The 20881-nt window shown below is 48.3% G+C and overlaps 1 protein-coding gene across 3 annotated transcripts in view; it reads right to left on the bottom strand.

Annotated features, from left to right (window-relative positions):
- The window catches only part of Gas7 (growth arrest specific 7), a 228691-nt gene that overhangs the window by 100141 nt on the left and 107669 nt on the right, over positions 1-20881 (bottom strand). For 2 of the 3 annotated variants that reach the window (XM_029546482.1, XM_029546484.1), the window contains exon 1: positions 10882-10962. The exons of the other annotated variant lie outside the window; for it this stretch is intronic. In XM_029546482.1, the coding sequence (XP_029402342.1) occupies positions 10882-10911 (30 nt within the window). In that variant the 5' untranslated portion in view covers positions 10912-10962. Of the gene's footprint in view, positions 1-10881; positions 10963-20881 lie in introns of those variants that run through there. 3 annotated transcript variants of the gene reach the window in all.

Raw genomic sequence — 20881 nt, 5'->3', positions numbered from 1 at the left:
GAACACATTAGTCCTGAAGACTTTATCCTTCAGGATTCTCCTCAGCTAATCTCTCAGGCTCTGACAGACTCTGCTGTGACGTGGCTATCTGTAACAGGGTAATGGAGTCTGTGTTTTGTCTGGGAAGTTGCTTGAGTTTTACTAATGGTCCTCTTCTCTTAAAGGTTGGTGGTGAGAAATAAACTAATGAGCTCTTTCCATTTGGCGTATGCAACCATGGAGATGTCTACATTCAGGGCCGCAGGTATAGAGGAGAGACAGCAGGCAACTCATGATTCAAAAGCAAAGGACTGGTGATCATTTCCACAGAGGCCGAGAGTTGAAAATTATCAACTGGAGTCGGCCACTTAGCTCCCATCCTCTGCAGGATGAATCGCGTTGTGTTATAATGATAATTAATAAGAAGGAACATCTGGCCATGGGTGAGTCACTCTTCATAAATGCTTCATAGTCATGAGGGGAGAAATTATTCACCCCCCGTACAGTCTACAGGGTATAGGGTCATAGGCACTCCTTCCCCCACATGTGGCCCCTGGGTCACATGATCAATCATATATAATAGTTGCTGATTATCCTTCCCTGTTGCTACGGAACATCCAGGCACTGTTTCAGTAGTGCCTGATTCTTAAAATTTGGAAGATAAAGATAAGTCACAAAGAGGGGTGGGGAGTGGGGAGGGAAACAGCTTTCAAGACAGACCGTAGCCATTGCCAAAAGGCTAAGTCTGGAGACAGTAAGTGCTTTCAGAATCCAGGGAGGGCGGGATCACTGTGGGCTGGGAGGATGAAGGGAGGCTTCTGAGAAGATAAAGAATTTGCCCTACAGCGGGGATGAAAAGGAAGAGCTTAACCCAAGTGCCAGGGACGTGATGCAAGAAGTAAGAGCAGCCGGGCAGCCCGTGAGACGAGGGCAGTGGGAGAAAGTGACGCTGATTCCAAAGAGAACGGGAAAAGCCAACCCCACGAACCTAGGGCTCCAAGCAATGGTGGGAACCAATTTAGGGGTGAGACTCTAGATCTAAGTTCAAAGTATGTTAGCAGAAATTGAAGGCAGTCCACTGGCAGTGTTCCGTGTGGGCACTGGAGATCAGTCTGGCCCTTGACACGTGCAGCTGGTGGCATGTGGAAAGGGTGGCCATATCCTATAGGTGGATTTGGGGCTCATAAGGTAAGATTGGGGGAGCTTAACTTGAGACCCATGCTCTTTGAATCTTCATTCCTGCCCCTTCTATTGGTGCGTACTGCCCCCTATCCCTTCTCCAAGAGGCAAGAAGAACCAGGTTTCTATCCCATCTTCCTCCCTCCTCACGCAGGCCCAACATTCAGGGGCTGCTCGGGGACTTACACATTCCAGTTTTGAGACGGTCTCAGAAATCAACAAGGAAGGGATTCCAGCAAGTCATAATTTATCCCTTTTGTCTAAGTAAACACTCCCTGATACCCAGAGGGCGTGGCTCCTGCTTATCCTGGAAAGAGGAGGATGGACTAGAAACTGTTGGGAGGCCTAGGAGGGGCTTCGTTAGTCCTGAGCTCAGAGAGGAGATACCAAGATGAGCTACTATTGAACAGAAAACAAAACAACACAAGACAAAACAAACAACAAAAACTACTCTAGGGAGTAGCAGGCTCCAGGCCTCCTGGTGTGAGTGCAGGGCAGAGATTGAGGGACAGGAAACCAAGTTTCCCTTATGCAGCAAGTAAAAGGTTGTAGGCATCCACATCACAAAAGATTCCCAGTACCCAGTGAACAGGTCAGAAATGGTGTTCAGTTCTAAAAGCCCTGACAACTGGAGCGATGGTTTGGTGGCTAAAGGAGACTGTTACCAAGCCCAACTACCTGAATTAGGTCCCACCTCCCGACAGTTAGATTCTGAAAGGTTTCCCTGCTCAGTGACTTCCAGCTTCAGTCACGCTTAGCCTGCTGTTACATCTTGTCACACCCCTGTGCCACCGCAACACTGTGGTTGATAGAACAGCAGCAGCAGCAACAACAACAACAACATCAACAGTGCTGAGCATGGAGTTTCAGGTCATATTATACTCATTAAGCAAGTCCTCCATCACTGAGCCACACCATCAGCCTACTCAACATTTTTTAAACTAACTTATAGCCAATTTAAATTTAGCCTATGTCTAAGTACTAACATCTAAGAACGGGCATGACTTGTGATTTTATATTTTCCAATTATACATAAAAATAACTACAACTTAAAAGCCGTCATGGCTATGTGATCCAAAATTACCCTGCAGATCCTTCGCTCTAAACTCAGTACGTGTTAGGAAACACTCGGGTTGCACAAAAAGCAGCTCGGTGCATCTAGAAAACAGTCTCGTGTTGTTTTTTTGTAATCTTGGAAAAGCAAACCTGAATCCCCTGCAGACACAGAGGTCTGAATCACTATGGGGAAGTAAACAGGCAAGGATAAAAATGCAAGCGGGGCCCGTGGTGAAGGAGCTGAAGCTGTTCCGGGAATGCCTGTCAACTTAACGGGCTCACTCTTACGTTAGCAAAGAGAAGAAAAGAAAAAAAGGAAACATGTACTCAATCTTGGAAGAAACAAAAACAGAGAAACCACTCAAGGTCAGCAGAGGAGTAGAGAAAGATGTCTCCCAGAACAAGGATGGGCCATGGAAGGGAAGCAGCATTTGCAACTTCACCAGGCGTCCCCCGAGTGCAGATGTGTGTTGTGCCTTCACCAGTCCTGGTTTCTAACCCATGGGACAGGATTTGCAGAGATCTGATCCCCAAGTTTTCAGTTCCCTAGGCACACAGGTAGCAGGGACTTACCCGTCTGCTATACCAACCATAGAAGCCTAGAAGTTCCCCCAGAAACCCAGGAGCAGCGAGCACAGTGAGATTTGAGGGGCTTGGGCAGGTTGCTCACCTGTTCTGAAAGCCAAGGTGACATTGGGAACTGGACGGAGGGGTGTGTGTGTGTTATAGAAACTGTGGGTCATCCATAAGAAAAGGACCTTCCAGCAAAGGGAAGATCAATAGAGGTCCACGGAGGTTCTGTACGGAGACACGTGCCACCTGTCTTGTCCAAGAATGAAAAGAGAGGAGGCAGGGAAGGTCGGAGAGGCAACTCCAAATGAGGAAATGCCAAGCTTAGCGGAAGAGCACATCTCAGAAAAGAGTTCAGAAGCAACTCGGACATTGTCAGAAGTCACGACCTCGGAAAGGGGAACAGAAAGTGTGGAAAAACACAGCTGAGATCAAAGAGGTGGCCTAAAGATGGAAATGGATGAGTTGGGGCATCACAACCTTGCTCACTCAAACCCACACCCGTGGAGTGCTGGAGAAGTGCCAACATCAGACTATGAATCTTGGAACTAGGCCGATGCTTGGGGTCTCGGGAAGTAGAGGCGGGACAGTTAGAAATCTAGAGTCATCTTCAGCTACATTGTGAGTTCAGAGGCCCTGTTGTCTCAAAAAAAGACAAAGAACAAGCAAAAGAATTAACAGGATGGTGACCATTGCTCAGTTGGTAGAGCTTCTGCCTAGCAGACGCTGTCCTGAGTTTGTACCCCAGCACATTTAAGCTGGGAATGGTGGCACACACCTCTAATCCCAGCACTCAGGAGGTAGACGCATGTGAAATCGAAAAGCCAAGGTCATCTTTAAGTATATTGAAAGTTAAATTATGTTTTGTTTTGTTTTGTTTTGTTTTTTCAATCTGCAAATGGGAGCCTCTTTCCCAAAATTTTGCAATCACAGACATATCCAGGGTGCTGTGCTAACACCTCATGCATGACAGAAACAGGAAGGCTTGTTTTAGGCACGCCAGGGAAGACACTACCCATTTAACCTCCAGGCACTGAGAGATAAATCTACCTCAGGAAGGTGATAATGATGAAGTCTCAACTCAAGTGTGAGTCACTTCTTGTTCTGTGTAGAGAGTGAGCTGTGCTGTGTGGCAGATTTTCCACCTCAGGATAACTCCCATGCCTTGACTCTTTACACCCTCTCTTAACTGATCCGTCTCAGAACCAGATCACGGCAGTGGGAGGCCATACTTTAATGATACTTGATTCCATCTTGCCATTTTTACAGATGAGGAAATTGAGGACCGGAGACTAGGAACGAACACCAAGCCTTCTCCGTCTCAGGAGAGAGCATCCTCTGGCTGCCCTGAACTTTGATGTGAATGTTCCAATCTCACGAGGTCACAGAATGAGCTTGCGGTCAGCAAAGGCAGCCAAAACCCCATTAGGACCTCTTAGCACTCCTCAGGGAAAGGTGACACTGACAGCCACTTCCCATTTGTTTGTGGTCAAAGAGCCCTGTGGGGGAAGAGGCCTAGGGAGGAAACATCTGTGAACACAGAGTGAAGTCATGAGCTCACTTGATTTTCCTTTTTGCGAATCCTCTTCAGTCTATTTTCCCTATCCTTAAAATACAAAGCTCTAGCCAAACAAGAGGGCCTGGAAGATTCCAGGGGCTTCTGGAAAGAACAACCTACAAAGGATTCCAACACAAGGTGTTCATGACTACATTGGGCTCGGGGCAGGAGTACAAACCAAGAAGTCCCACAAAACACTCACCAGCCCTCAGATATCTGCCTGCCCCCAAACTCAGCTCCTGCTCTCCAGCAAGTCACAGAAAAAGCAAACACTAGAGTTCCAATCACATTCTACTAGTAGCATAAGCTTAGAAAACCCCATGTGAAACTGTTTTTTTTTCTCCCCAGCACGTAATAATGAGAAAGCAAACCAGCAGGGTGGAACATGGTAGACCCAGAACTCAGAAGGATGAGACCCCAAGGCCATGAGTCTGAGGCCATCCTGGACTATGTACAGTAAATCTCTCCCGATCCAGTCAGAGGGCAGAAACTCTGACAGAAAAGGATTTGCTTTGCAGTGCTTCCCACCACCTGGTAGGTCTCTGGATGACCCGTGCGAGCTTCCATCAGCTGAGGGAACTGAGACTCTGATCCATGGTGTTACCCAGGCCAACCCAACAGGCTCTGTGGAACACCCCAGAGCAATACTGCCCAACCTTCATGACACTGAGTAGGTTGACAGAAGGAGCAGGAGGAAAGACACAGAAATGACAAGACTGGAATTCAGTGGCACACCAGCATCTGACTCTCATGGGCACAGGGACATCCCAGACAGCTGTTGGCTGAGCCCATTTGATTTTTCTTTTTTTCCTTTTGCAAATCCTCATCCAACTATTTTTCAGCACCAAGACTCAAAGCTCTAGCCAGACAAGACAGCCCGGAAGACAGAGATTTCCAGCGCAAGGTATGCACGGACAGTTCCAGGACCTTGAACAAGAGCTACAGACTATTATGCAAGGCCCTGCCACCCTTCCTGAAATGACCCACGCAGGCATTTTTCTCCAAGGAGACAGATTGAATAAGGGGATGTGCAGGGATCAAAGTTTCCCATCTCCCATTTCCCACCCTTGAATATCTTCAATCTGTTCTTCTGCCTGTACTTTGCCATGTGATCCGATGTTTGTGGCCGCTAGCTTGCTGCACTGTTAAGAGGCCAGGAAACTTGACATATACTAGCTTATTTGACTCCTATAGAAACCTTAGGGAAATTGCTTCTTATTTTCATTTCACAGTGTGCTTTAAATCTGGCGTTCTGTCTCCTGACCTAGTGCTGATTCCTCCTCACCGAGGCTGCCGGCTGCCTCTGAGTCTAGGTATGGAATCTCTGCTACCTCCCAAGGTGAAACACCCTAGTTTGAAGAGGAAGTCAGGTAGCCAGCTCCCTCATTATCCATTTGACCCAGGGAAGGCAATGGTGACTGCTAGTAGGAGGCTTGTTAACTGGGGAGAGAGGAAGCAGCAGGGGGAAGTGGATTGTTGAGAGGGTAAGTAACAACATCACAGCATATAGATTCCCACAACAAAGAACTCCTACCAGCATCCAGGGGTGAACCGGGACTCCCAGAAGGCCCGAACCGGGACTCCCAGAAGAGTGCTAAGTGGCTGCAAGCAGTTTTGCTTGGGGACTGACAACTAGGAGCTCCAGCAGGCAGCTTCTACTCATTGACCAAAGCAAGAGGCAGTGGCAGCTAGAGACTAGGCTCCCACACTACCTCTCTAATCAGGCGAGCCTCCTCCCCTCTGCCCTGAATTCTGGAAGCCTAGAAGGGGACTGTCTCCTGGGAGGTGTGCTCCACCCTGCTTAACTTCTCCAGCCATTGTTCCTCTGGTTTGAGTGACCTGGGATAAGCACTTGTCTGCCACTTCCTGGCACAAAAAAGTGTTCTATTCAAATTCGTCTCCAGACACAGATGTGCACGAGAAATGCATGAGCCTGAGATGGAGCTCGGCTGATGGAATGCCTGCGTAGCATACATGAAGACTTAGGTTTAATTCTCAGAACTCATAAACTGGGCATGGTGATGCGTAATGATATACATGTAGTCCCAGCACTCAGGAGGTAGGGGCAGACGGAACAAGGAGTTCAAGGTGATTCCTAGTTCACAGGCCAGCATGGACTACATGAAACCCTATGTGTATGGGGGAAAGCGGGGTAGGAGGCAGGGGGCAGCAGGCAAGATGAATAGGCTTCTTCTTCTCAGACTCTGAACAATACTTGTCAACTTATCTCGCACGTGGAGCTCATTTTTTCCTAGAGTGGCCTGTGTACCAAAAACAAGGGTAGAAGAGAAAGAAAAACTCTATAATCTAGAAGGTGGAGACTGCGTTGCCCATGTGACAGTCTGTTTACAATGGGAGGGTTTTAAAATACTTAATCCCCACCACAGTTCTCCAAAGCACACAGAAAAGAAATGGGCCAGGGAGACAAGGTTATCAGTGTCTGGGAGGCAAACTTCTCAAGGGCCTTGGGTCAATTCTCCAAGTACACCATAGGGAAAGGCTCCCATAGACTGTCTACTGAAGCAATCAAAGCCCTTAGCCAGAGAGATGGCTGGTGAAAATATTATCTGATTTTCCAGTATGAGACTTGAAATCAACCTGTGGTTGACCCTTGCCTAGATGTTATAAAGAGCTGACAGCATACGAGGCAGAGGTGGTGTGTACCTTTAGTCCCAACACTTGGGAAGGAAGAGGCACGCGGATCTCTATAAGTTTGAGGCCAGCCTGGTCTACAGAGATAGGTCCAGGACATCCAGGGCTACACAAGGAAATCCTGTCTTGGAACCTCCCCCCCCCCTCAACTTTACAAAAAAATAGTATGGTATTTTCATCTAAAGACCTTCCAGCTCCTCTGAATGCTTGGCTACCCTTGATCAGTCTGAGCATCCCACCTGGCCCTTCAGACCGAGATATCATTCTCTGTCTGTTGTGCCTAGGGTTGCACACTGCTGGTCCTATGGGAAGGCATCCAAGTAACTGTCTTTAAGGTAAGCTGGAGATGCCAATTGTGTTTGTTTTTTTCAAGTTGGAATATACCCCTAAGCCTTTTCACGTTAGAGACTTGATACCCAACACAAGATTGCTGAGAGTTGGGACCTTTCTGGAGTGGGTTAGTTACCGCTTGTTAACAAAGCAGGGCTGTCCTCCTCTCATCTATCACTCTTAGACTAGATTGCCTTTCTGCCTTCTGCTATGGGGGAACACCCTAGGAAGTCCCTGAACCGGAAGCTGCTGTCATGGTTTTAGATTTCCCTAGCCCTACAACTATGTATCAAGTAAATTTGTAACTTACTTACTCTCTTCTGTATCAGAGAGAGAGACACCAAACAGACTAAGACATCCAGCAGCATTCCCTCAATGAATCTACAGGTAGAAGTGTGGAATACTCACTCTGTTGTCATCCAAAAAGGGATTAGTGGGCTGGATGGATGGCTCAGTGGTTAAGAGCATATACTGTTCTTGCAGAGGATTTGAGGTCCATCCCTCGAACCCACATTAGGTGGCTCACAAATACTTGCAACTCCAGCTCCTTGGGATCTGACGCCCTCTTCTGGCCTCCAAGGGGCAACTGCAGTCAATTGCACAGTCCCATTATGGACAGGCACCATCAGTCCTTGCTATGGATATAGGTGTGTGTGTGTGTGTGTGTGTGTGTGTGTGTGTGTGTGTGTGTTTTCCATCAGTTTTGAGAGAGAAGCTGAAACTCTGAATTTTTGTGTGTGAAAAGTGCTGATTTTAAGATGTTGGTGACCAGCTCAAAAGTATTTAAATGAAACTCTGTGTGTGTGTGTGTGTGTGTGTGTGTGTGTGTGTGTGTGTGTGTGTGATGGGAAACAAAAATTAAAATTACAATAAAGTAGCAAATCTCACTATTCTGCCCTTGATTTTGCCCACTGGCCACCAGCTGTGCCTGCTGCTTTTATCTGTTGGCCATCTGCACACGCTGTCATTTGAAGAGATGCTTTTGGTTTTAAAGAGCTGAGTACCATTTCCTCAGGCTGCCCGTGCCGTCCAGCTTTCTTGCCAGGACCTCTTACCACTGATCCTAGTGGGGGCAGCTGAATGTTAGTTTCTGGGCTATCCGTGGGGCAGTTTCTAAGAACTGCACATATGTGACCAGCTCCCTGCCCATCTCTGAGCCTTGCTCCCCAGCCTGGTCTAACCTTTCCTCTGTGGGAAGCACAGACACATTTCCTTGGGCCAAAGAGACCCTGGAAGATCTGTTCTGCTTTCAGCAAGGTAGGTGTGCGAGGAAGCCAAAATAGGATAGGTGTATGAGCCTGGCATAGCAGCCTGGGTGAGGGCAGATGCATGGAAAGATGACAGTCACCATAAGACCAGAAAGTCATGTGAGGGGAAAGAGAAAGCCAGCACCTGGGGGGCACAGAGTCTAGTGGGAGGGAGGTTGGATTGGACTCCCCCGGGAGGAATGGGGAATTGTCTCCTGCAGGCCTCAGAGACATAGGGACGAGTGTTCCAGGGTCTAGAGTATCAGTGACAGAAATCTCCACAGGCTTGAGTCACAAGATGTCTTGCCTGAGGATATTGTCTGGAGCAGTCCTAGGGGGCCTGGGCACTGCAGGTGTTATTATTCTTGCTTGCAAGTCCAAGTGAACAGACGGCTACATTCCTATCACCAGACCAGCCATCTCCCAGCTGGGCAGCTTGACCCTGTTTGTGCTTCTACACAGGTTTCTCCAAATGGTGCTGCACACGTACCCTACCCGAGCCTACCCTTCTCCCTCCTAGGAAGCCAGAGTTTCACTGGACAGGGAATCCACAGCCATTTTGGAGGGATCCTGGGCTCATTTTGGTCACTATTCCACTTGAGGCCAACAGCTTCCAAACTTTTGTTTCTTTAGAAAGCGCTAAGTGACAAGTCCCTTCATGAACTAAAATATACACTGACTGTTGCTACGTACAAGCACAAGGACATTTTGTTTTTCATGCTAGACACTGACTAACATCCAGTATGTGGCTTGGGCTTCAAGGCTCAAGATTCACTGATCCCCAGATATAATCTCACTTTACCAAACCATTTTCCTTTAGAGCTAGGTGGGGTAGGGACCACATCAGGACTGTGACCAGCACTTGGGAGGCAGAGACAGGAGAAATGTAGATTCCAATCTGGCTTATATTTTGAAATACTGTAAGAAAGAAAAGGGGGGAGAGAGGGGAAAGGAGATAGAGGGAGGGAGAGGGGGAGAGAGAAAGGAGGGAGATATGGGGGAGGGTGAGATTGCAGGAGGGTGCAATAGCGCGTACCTGTAGCTTGTCCATATATTCAGTGGGCTGAGGCAGGAAGATCACTTAAGTTCTAGAGTTTAAGAGCAGCCTGAGCTGAGACCCAATTTCACACAAAGCAACAGAAGGAATGGAATCGATGTCTTCAGACCTAGTCCTTTGAGATATTTGCTTACGTCTGATATTATGGGTGAGGGCACCAAAAGGCAATACTCTAGCCATGAAACTGCACAGTGTGTTGCATCCTACTAAAGAGAAAGGAGAGGCAAGGAGGCTCTGGCTTGGCCAGTTTCCTCCCATGTCAGCTACTGGAGAATAGGATTGCAACCTGACCCTTGTGGATGCCTGAGGTTTGCAAAGCATGCTGTCCTCAGACACGTCACATCCCCATTACATCCCAGATCTGTCCTCCATGGGATCACCCCTACTGTGACCCAACTCGCTGCAAAGCCGTGGGAAGCTGTTCAACAGTTTCTGTGCGTCCCTAGGGAGATGAAGTCCATGGCAAAACTGTCCCATGTAGAAAGTGCATGAATCCATATGAATACAAGTTTTCTGCACTTGAACTTTATGCCTTTTCTCTAAGGCTGTCTTCTAGATCTCATTATACAGTCGTGTGCTCATTATGTTTCTCCAAGTCGAGCAGAGAAAGGCATATTCCTGACTGCATGTCCCTTTTGCAGCTCCCCTGACTGATGTGTGCGCTCCGTACACTGCCCTGACCTCAGGGCAGAAAGCTCACAATGTGACTCTGAAGAGTCAGAGGGTCCGCACGATTTTCCTGCCCTACTTGCTGTGTGACCTCTGCCAGAACATGTCACCTCTCTATTCTCTCAGATGGGGGAGTGATACCAATTGGTTCCCAAAGACCTTTCCAGGCTTCCCCCCCTGAGTACTCCACCGAACCAGTTAGAGCCTCTGCAGACTGGCCACATGATGGAATGAAGAAAAAAAAAAAGGAAACCAAATAAGAAAGATTCAAATCAGAGAATGGAGATAAGTCCATAGAAACCAGTAAGACCTCCATCTAGGGTACCTATCCTATCTGAGTGGCTTCCTTTGCGTTTTGGAACCTTGGTCACCATGCAACCCAGACTTCCTAAAGTCATAAGGACCAGAGAAAGCAGAGAATCACCAAAGTCCATCCGAAGCAGAGTCCACTCCTAGCTCAAGTGGCTAATCGAGGAAGTCTTCTCTGTCTGCAGGAGCTGGCCGGTCAGCAGCTGCACCTGCTCCTCCTAGCCTGGGGCATCTGTTTGAAGGATGACTGAAGAAATGCCAGGATTCCCACTCACCTCAGTCCAGCAGTCGGTCCTCATACACATCTGACAGGCTGGTCATTTTCTGCCACAGTCCCCATATCCACGGTTTCCCTGTGGCATCCGCTAATTCAGTGTGCAAAGCAGCATTTATATATAGAAAGTTGCAACCACGCAGGTTAGCATTAAAATAGAGCCTTTGACGTTGCCGTGGCAACCAAACAAATGATATTCAAAATGAAAGAGAAGTATTCTGCAATCGGAAAAACATGTCCACAGCCTTCCAGGACAGCTGGGCTCCTTCCCTCGAGAGGGGTGGGACAGCCTCCAGAGAAGAATTCTGTTCTTAGGAATCTCCTTCTCCATGAAGTCACTCACTCTGGTGTCAGCTGAGGCCTTGCTGGCTACACAGCTTCCTTCCTAAAGCCAGCCCCCACCTGGGGTAGACAGACCTGAAGCCAAGCAGCAACAAGGCTGCTTAAGTATCTCACCCAGGTATATCAGGTTGCACATGCTCAACCCATTAAGCTCCATAGAGAAGAAGCCCGTGTGTTATTACTCAGAATGCTTCTAGAAACAAAGGTGCCCTTCTGCCACTGTCTGCCTTAAGCAGAATCAAGAGGCCACCTGCCAGCTGAATGACATTTGTCAAGCTACTCTACTCCCTGGAACCTCCAGTTTAAAACAACGAGTGTGTACGTAGTAGAGGGGAGCAACCTACAGCCTTCTACCCCTGATTCTGGGATGTGTATCTTTCCCTCTTGTTTAATATTCCTCTTGGACATAACAGAAGCCCCACTGAAACACAGAAGTTCTTGGTTCCTACATTTAAAAACATGGATCATGGGATGACCGCCCACGGTTTAAGCCACCCAACCACTGTGATTGCACACCACCTCCAGATAGAAGGGTCCTAGGTGAAGCCGGTGCCTTGACAGGTCTCTGAGCGTTTTTGGGACTCGTTCTGAAGTCAAGTGTGATCTGGAAAGACTTGAATAAAGAAGATTGTTGGTTCCAAGTGATGATGCAGGTTACAGAGTACCAGGAACCTTCAAATGTGGCCCAGGACATGCAACGTGATGTGGGCGCTCAACAGCAGAGTGGCGGTTTCCCATCGTGCTGAGCACATGCTTACCCTCAGACCTGGCAAGCCTGCTCTAGTTGTTCACCCGTAAGAAATAAAAACAAGCGTGCATGCAAGGTCTGATTCAAGAATCTTAAGAGTAATGACTAGAATTTGGATCTTAAGTGTCCCCCAAAGGCCTGACGGGAGGGGGCTTGGTCTCCTACCTATCAGGAAGAAACGAAACCATTAAGATGTGGAAGCTAATGGGAGTTGCTTTGGTCTTGCCTTTGAAAGAAACAATGGAATCCTGACATTTTTCTCTCTTTTTGCATCTCAACCATAGGCCGCAAGCTGACTGAACACAGACACTACATGCTAAGAAGCTGGTGTCAAAGGTCACACAGTGTGACCATTTATGTGACATTCTGAGATAAAGCCAAGAGGATGGGGAAGGCACCAGGGGTTTGGATGGGGGAGGTATATATGAAAAAGGCATGTAGAAAGAAAAAAAATGGCTAGGATCTCCCTATGTAGCCTTGGCTGGCCTAGAATTTGATATATAGACTAGGCTGGCCTGAAGCTTGCAAGAGGGACATTTTGGAAGTGATGGAGTTTCTACATCCTGGCTATTGGGGTAGCTATATGAATCTATATGTGTTAAAATTTTTAGGACTATATGCCAAAAAGTTCACTTTTATTATATGATAGCTGAAAATATTATTTTCACCTTGGGATAAAAAACGTAAATGACAGTTGGTAACCTACAGTATTCAGCTCTAAGAAGGGGTCTTCACCCTAGGCAGGTAACCAGTGCTTACATGTGCTCTCTGTATTGTTTTTCATCTGACGTACACTATTTTGACTCTGGATTAACAGTCTAAAGTGTGATTGTGAGATCCCCAGCACCTCATTGGGGAATCTACTAGGAAATGCAGGCTCTGGGGCCACTCAGACTTCCTAAAGCAGAAACTCGCAAGTGGGGTTCATGTCTGTATAACCTCTGGGGCAGATGGTTCAAGGGCATGTTGATAATTGCTGACCTCAGTACAGCAGCTGGAACCAACCAGACAAGCCAGCGATGGAATAGTCAAGTCAGGTCACTCTGCAAGCCCTCCTCTGCTCCAGATAGGGCCAGCTGCTAACCAACAAAGCAAAGCCAAGCCTATAGCTCTCGTGTGAACACACTGAAGAAGCAGGGGATACAGGGATGCTTGGCACTAGGCACACCTGTGGCCTAAGCTGAGACCCAAAGAGAAGCCCTCTGATATGAGATCTACTGCAAGGTCCAAAATCTCCTCCCATTAGACCCGGCCTGGTGTCCTGGACCAGAATCAGAACCAACTTTATTCATTTATCTTCCTCCCCGGACTCCTGCAGACTGCCCCCTCAAATCAAACTTGAGCCTTGTGGTTACCCCCTGAATTCTGGAAGAGCACAGCTTCCCACTTTCCCCAGAACAAATTCCAAGGCGCTTCAGAGGGGTTGTTGGCTCCAAAGCCACGCCAAGACGATGGCCAAACGGATTAAATCAGAACCATATGGATTTCATATTCAATGAAATAAACAGAATTACAGCACAGGGTTGGGCCCAAGAAACCAGGGGCTATGTCCCTGGCCCAGAGCCCAGGCTTGGTGGCCTGCAGCACAGGCTGGGATCCCTGGCCTCTCCTCTCCACCTATGACTCCCACAAACTGTCCCAAGGGCACCCCGCCTGTTCTCTGGCTCTCCTTGCTGAGGTCTTGACTCCAATCCTGCTGTGACTGACATTTCAGTGTTTTATTGAGGTTTTTATATATATTCTCTTTTATAGCATAGCTAAAGACAGTTTGGCTTCTTTTCTAGTTCCATCGAAAGATGTACAAGCCCAGACAGGAATGTCATCCTTGATGACATAGAGTTATAGTCCCAAAAGCACAGAGTTGGGAATGGGGGTCAGCTTTGGCACCCACCCTCTTTCCCCCCCTCACAGAGTTAGCTGAACTGGGTGGGGACACCCATTTCCCCTCAGTCTCCTCGAAAGGTACATAAAGAACTCCTTCCTCTCCATTTCTAGGGAAACAACACAGCACTCTGGGTCCCTAGCATTTCTGAACCAGGATGGTTCTGCCCACCCCCTCAGGTGCTTGGAGACATTTATTAGTTGTCACGGTGGTGCTGGCTGGGTTAGCTCCCAGGGCTGCTACAGCCTTCTCCATGTGTCCTGGGACAACACTCTTCTAGCCCCTGTGAGGCCAAGGCCAATGTCATAGGTCAAGGCCATAGACTGTGCTCCCCCTGGGGGCTGTCTTGTTTTTCCCTGCTTCTGAACGATGCCTAGTCCTTGGCCAGGACCTTTCTTGTATTTTCAAAGCCATCCATGGTAGATTACACCCTGTTCACACTGTCATCTCTAAGGGCCCCAATGGTCATGCTGAGCCCGACCGAGTGATCTATGGCCAGTTCAAGGCCAGTTTATCTGCAACTGTAATTCCACCCACAGCATGAGTCCTTCTTATGTAACCCACAACATACAAGTGCCCATAGGAATGGAAGCTATGGTGCCTACCACCAGAGGCTACTTGGCTTTGCTGCTAAAACACCCTACAACATTGCTAGGTACGGTGGTATAAGCATGCGCTCCTTGGGGGATTTAGGTAGGAGAATATTGAGTTGGAGGCTAGCATCAACTGTCTTGGGAAAAACAAACAGACAAACAAACAAACAAAACCACAACCAACAACAACCGACAAACAATCTATCAACACAGATAGACTTTATCCCTAGTATCAACACACCAAGGCTTATAAACACTGGTGCAGCCTTCTCCCGAGGCCACAGTTAGCTCCCAGTGACCCTGACTCAAATCCATTCCCCAGAGAGCTCACTCTTGGAACTTTTAGAGACTTTCAGAGCTTTGCTCCAGAGTGAAAAGGGAATGTTTAACACTGTGTTAAGAATTTTAAAGTGGATTTTGTAATTGATCAGGATAGCATTCCTAGCTCATAGAAGATACAAGGCTTTGTTGAGAGAGAGAGAGAGAGAGAGAGAGAGAGAGAGAGAGAGAGAGAGTTTGAGAGTGTGTGTGAGTGTGTGTGTGTGTGTATGTGTGTGTGTGTGTGTGTGTGTGTGTGTCTAGCACTATCTTTATTGACACAGGCTTGCTCATTGAACCTGAAGCTAGACTATTGGCCAGTCAACCCCAGTAACCCTCCTACCTATCCCATACCCCAGTCCTGGGGTTTCAGGTATGTACCTGCCAAGGACCTGGATTTTTACAGGGCTTCTGGATACTTGAACTCACCTCCCCACACTTTCAACACAAGTACTCTTAGTCACTGAGCCATCTCTCCAGTCAAGGTTTTGTGTTTTTTTAGAACAGGGTCTCCCTGTCAAGCCCAAGCTCTCTTGTCTCAGCCTCTCAAATGCTGGCATTACAGATGTGCTCCACAATGCCCAACATAAAACTTGCAAAGCACATGAAAGGCATCTGATGTGCAGAAGCCACCGGAATGGATGTGAAATCCATGTGAAGAACTTCAAGTGGCACAGATATTTCTGCTTGGCCGCTGGGTTGGCTGTTTTGGAGTCACCGAATTCCAGAACTAGCCAGCTTGAGCTGCACCGACCTCAGTACCTGTCTCCCCTTCTTCCCTCTTCCAGACATGCTGACCTTCCAGAAGCTGATGAATTTGGGGATCTAGTGAACTTGGGGAATCTCAGTCCCCACAATGTCCACGGGCCCGCAGGATCTGAGTGGCCACCATTTCTCCTCTCTGTGGTGAGTTCTATAGCAGACAGCACAGCCTGGGGGAAGGACCAGGGTTCTCAGGACATCCTGTGTCCTGTGACGACATCAGGAGAAGCGCCCAGAAAGGATGCATCTTTGATGCCTAACAAAAGCCAACTTAGCTCCTGTGCCTCTGTCTCTGGCTGTATTTCCCAGAGCGGGTCAAGAAGGTGCTGGGGAGGGTGACTCCAGAAGTGCTAGTTTGGTTTCTGTGTTGTTGGGTAACGTACGGACCCAGAGCAACTTGGGGAGGAGGGAAGGGCTTATTGGGTTTACAGGTTACAGTCTATCATCCAGGGAAGCCAAGGCAGGAGTTTGAAGCAGAAACCACAGCGAAATGCTGTTTTCTAGCTTGCTCAACTACCTTTATTACACAGGCCAGGCATTGCGTACAAGCGGGCTGTGGCCTCCAATGTCAGTAAGAAAATGCCCCCTGTCCCCCAAGACGTGCCTACAGACCAGTGTGATGGAAGCAATTTCTCAGTTGAGAGTCAGTCTTCCCAGGTGACTCTGGGTTGTGTCAAGTTGACAGCTCAAGCTAACTGTGACACAATGTTAGTGTAATGGGGTTTCCCCTAAAGTGACAGCCAAGCAGGGCCTGCTGACACCACTTCGCTGTCAATTTATGGAAAGTCAGAGCCTGCTCTGTCCACGCCCATCTTGTGATAAGCAGAAGGATCAGGATACTTCTGTTGATGCCTCTCTCTCTTTCCCCCTCTCTCTCCTTGTGTGTGTGTTTGTGTTAGTGTGTGTGTCTCCAAGGGCCCTTACCCCAGGAGAGTGCCATTCCCTCTGTAGGGCACAGGGAATCACTTATTTGACTTCTGTGCAGCAACACTGCCAACACCACCATCTCTGCTCCAAACCACAGAGACAATAACTCTAGGAAAGCCTGACACATCTGAGATACCCTGAGACAAATGACCATATGCGCCAAGGTGTCTGCTGCACAGGGCACTGAGTGTTTGAGTGTGTCTGCTGGGCGGGTGGTACTGGGAACCCTTCCTGACCCTGATGTCTCAGCAGTCCACAGGCAGCTACAGTTCAGTTTGGGGAGGACAATAAGCTTGTGTCCGAAACACTTCCGTGCGTTACGTCATTTAGTTGTCATGTCCTCACTTGAGGCGGGTCACCTGAAGCCATCCAGGTTCTATGGTCATGGGCAGCTTGCTGAGAAATCAGTTCAGATTTCAGCTCAACCACTTGTGCTAGGATACAAACACACGAGAGAACACAGGGTGGGAACCCAGGTGGCACAGGGACTTTGTCAGAGCTGTAGTCTTGCCAGGTGGTCTTCAGACATCATACCGAAGGCAGGGCCTTGCGTATCTGGTTCTAAGACCCTGTTCAATCACCTTCCCCCTGTCTACGATAGCACCCTCTTGCCCACCATGGAACACTGCTTGACAAGTGGTCACCCTCCCTGGCCAAAGGCTTCCTTTAGACTCCAGGCTGAGCATGTCCAAATGCAATCAAGAATAAGGGGAGGGGGTGCAAGATGAAGGGAGGCAGGAAGTCTTTTCAGATTTCTATTTTTCCCATCTAGCCACAGCAGCTTCTTTGTTTGTTGCTCAGCCCATCACCCAGTGAGTTGACCCCACTCCCCACTGAGATAGTGCCAAAGAACGCCCTATTGTAGGAGAGTGCTGGCCCATGCTTCCCCTTCTCCCTTCTCCCAGCACAGGCTTCCCTCCCCACATCCAACATTAGTCACATAAGCCCAACAGAATTTCAAAGATGCTCTGATAATGGGGCTTTCAAATGGATGCCTGTCCTCCCCCTCCAACTCTGCTGCTATTGCAGGATTCCCCAACAAATGAAGGGAGACTCCCCTGTCAGCAGAGGCTGGAGTAGAGGTGAACATGGCTTGGGGTCTCCTGAATAGCCAGGGCATTCTGTGTGGTGGTGTAGAAGCCACTGTGGGACCCCAAGACATCTTATTGGGCTTTGCAGCCATGAGGCCAGAAGGACCCTGTAACATTCAGATCTGTGCAGCATCTCCCTGCCACTGGTGATCATGTATAACCCCCACTGGTTAGAGATCCACACATTTTTGTTTTCAATGCTCACATTTCTGGGACCAATGGTTTCAGCTTGAGTAATTAGCAGATCTTGTCCCCTAGCCAGAGCGACTATTTCAATGATGTGCCCATGACCCAAGACAGACCTATGAGAATGAATCCTTAGACCCTGGTTGGAATTATTAGGGAAAAGAGGTATTATAATGACAAGCAAGCTTGAAGGTTGAGGGTGGATTTCCGGACAGCTCACCAAGGAATAGAGTCAATGGAGAAGACAGGATGGAGAAAAGAGAAGGAAGAGCAAGGGCAGAAACTTCGTAGTGTGCTAACATTTGCTAAGCAACCTCATCAAACCTTGTCTGAAGCTAAACTTCCAGGGAATGTTCAGTTACATCCATCTGGAAAATCCTTTTTCCTTAAAAGTCAACTAGAGTAGGATGACCACTCAGAAGTGATACAACTCTGCTCTTGCCTCCTTCAGCTCCGGGTAGCTGCTCGCTCCTCTTACTGCTGTGGCCCTTCAGCCTCTGGCTCCTTGGGCATGCTCTTCCTTAACCATGTGACCTCCTATCTCGACCTCAGCCCCCTGGCCAAGGACACTCGTGATTACATCAAGGTTTACTGAGATAAACCAGGGCAGTCTCAAGAGCCTTAATGTAGTACATCTGCTAAGACCTCTTATAACAAACAAACAAAATTTCATTTTTCTGGGGATTAAGCAAAAACAGATCTGTGAGAGCCACTATCGGCTGCCCCACCCCCAACCACACCGAGTCAGGCTGCTGCCTGCGTGTAGATCCTCATCTACATGTGCTGAGAAATACCTCCCAATAGTCTCAACTCTGAGCTGAACCTGAAGACGGCGTGTGTCAGTTTCAGGACATACATGCTGTGAGGACAGAAATGGCTTTGGGGGAACGGTGGTGCAGAAACCCCGGACTGATAGCATTTTTCTGTGGTTTACAGAGGAAACAAAGACTGCAAACTGGGGTTTCCCAAAGTGTAGAAAACCGGGGGGGGGGGTGTTCCGGGAACGCTTGCAGCTCTGAGATGAACCCTATACAAGGAGGTGGGCGGCCTAAGAGGTTCACTTTTTAAGGAACTTTCTATTCATTTCATGGTCTATTAGTGAAAAAAGGGTAGAGGTTAAAGCCTAGGAGAACGCTGATATTGAGCATGACACTGTCGTGACCTTGCTAGCTAACCAAGCCCATGCAAAGTACTGGCAACAACTACTATGAACTTGGGAGCTGAGTTCAAATCCACACCTGGCTTAGGCAAGACACTTGATCTCTCTGCATAATATCTGGAATAGGCAGTCCCCATGACAACAGAAATAATAGAGATGCTGTCAGTAAGTCATATGCTGGCAAGGTTTAATTGGGCAGATGGACATGAAGCATTGATGACTGCCCTGCTTTTGTGTACACTGCTGCATGCCGCAGCTCCTGCTCTTGACTCTGGGTCCTACCATTATCCTTACTAGAATGTTCTAGTGAGATCTGATAGAATCAAGCATCCATCCCATGCCGGATGGGTCTCCTCTGTCTCCTATGATACCAGCTGTTCCCTCAGTTTTCCAACCAGTCAAATGGGTCCACTTCTCTAAGTCTCCCCCTAATCACCTAGAGGCGAGTCTGAACAGAGGCCACCCCACCAGTGGTCTCCACAGAACAACCTGACAATTCTACCTCCAATCTTAAGCCAAGGGTGTCTGCAAATGTTCCTAGTCCTGCCCTTCTGTCACTGCAGGGCTGTTTGTTTGTCCGTCTAGCTCTGCTTTCAAGACCCTGGCTCAAGTGGGTGGGATCAGATCCTAAACCCTTCCTGGTATTCTGAACCCTGGTTGAAAGTACATTTCTTAAGTGAGTCAAGTCCCCTGGAGGGAAGCAGGTCTCGACATTCCTTAATCTTGACACTATCTCAGATGGTAGTCATGGTTACAGGCGACTAACGACCAGGGTGTGGCATCTCTGACACTGCCTTCACCCTGGTCACTAAGAGTGTTCTCCAGCCTTCAGCACTTTTTAGTATGAGTCACAGTTGAGGCATAAGCCATGTGTGAAAAGCCCCAACGGGGCCTCCTGCTTCTCCTGTTCAGTGAGAAGCGAAGTCATATCACACCAGTACCCCAAGAAGGCAAGCCGCATCTTATACGTTACTGAGAGACTGGCCCTCCTCAGGAGCTGCACTTGCCTCGTGGTGCCTCTTCCTGTTTGGTTCAGAAAGGCTTTTTGCTGGTGCCGAGGATGGTCTCAATCTGAAACAGAATATTGTGGGTCCTCTAAGCCAGTCCTGGGTTTGATGGTTGGCTAATAGGACTCATAAGATTGAGCACGTGTCTCTGCTCCTGGCTAAAGGCTATTTCAACAACAGGATACAAAATAACTCTATGAAGGGCTGTAGAGACAGAGGCAAATCCTTGAGTAAATGAGCTGAGTTTTAGAGTCCTCCCCAGGGAATTTCTCCCAGCAGACAGAGTCATGTGGGGCATGCTGAACTCCCCCAGTAGTGATTGTGACAGAATGTGTAATCATAATCACTGTCTACTCATGAGTCCCCAGGTCCAATGTTTGCCACCCCATCTGCAACCCTCCACACACAGGAGTGGGTCAGAAATGGACATCAGGTGTCCTGTTCTATGGCTCTCTGCCTTTTTCCCTTGAGCCAGGGTCTCTCACTGAGCCTGGAGCTCAGTTGCAGCAAACAAGCCCCAGCAATGATCCTCCTGTCTCCTCCTCCCACAGAGCTGAGATAACAAACACAGGGGTGGCCACGCCTGGCTTTTTCTTGCTGAGACTCTGAACTTAGATCCTCCCGCCTGTGTAATGCATCCTCTTACCCAATCTATTCTAACCCAAGGATCCGGGATTATTATTAGGGACTACTGGTTACACAGGTACCGGGTGCCTAGCATGTAGCCAAGCTGTGGGTTCTCAGAAGCAAAGCAGGTGTTTGGCATCAGCCACGTGTATAGGAATAGTTTAAGAGCTGGAACACTGCGATCGCTAGGGAATAGTGAAAACTTCTCAAACACTAGGTGAAGGGTGATATCACAAACTGGACTGCTAAAGAAGGCGGGGTCAGGGCTGGAGAGATGGCTCAGTGGTTAAGAGCACTGACTGCTCTTCCAAAGGTCCTGAGTTCAAATCCCAGCAACCACATGGTGGCTCACAACCATC

Source organism: Mus pahari, chromosome 14 (assembly GCF_900095145.1).
Source record: "Mus pahari chromosome 14, PAHARI_EIJ_v1.1, whole genome shotgun sequence".
Classification (NCBI taxonomy): Eukaryota; Metazoa; Chordata; class Mammalia; order Rodentia; family Muridae; genus Mus; species Mus pahari.
The sequence above is the reverse complement of the archived record's forward strand: the minus strand, read 5'-3'. Positions and strand labels throughout refer to the sequence as shown.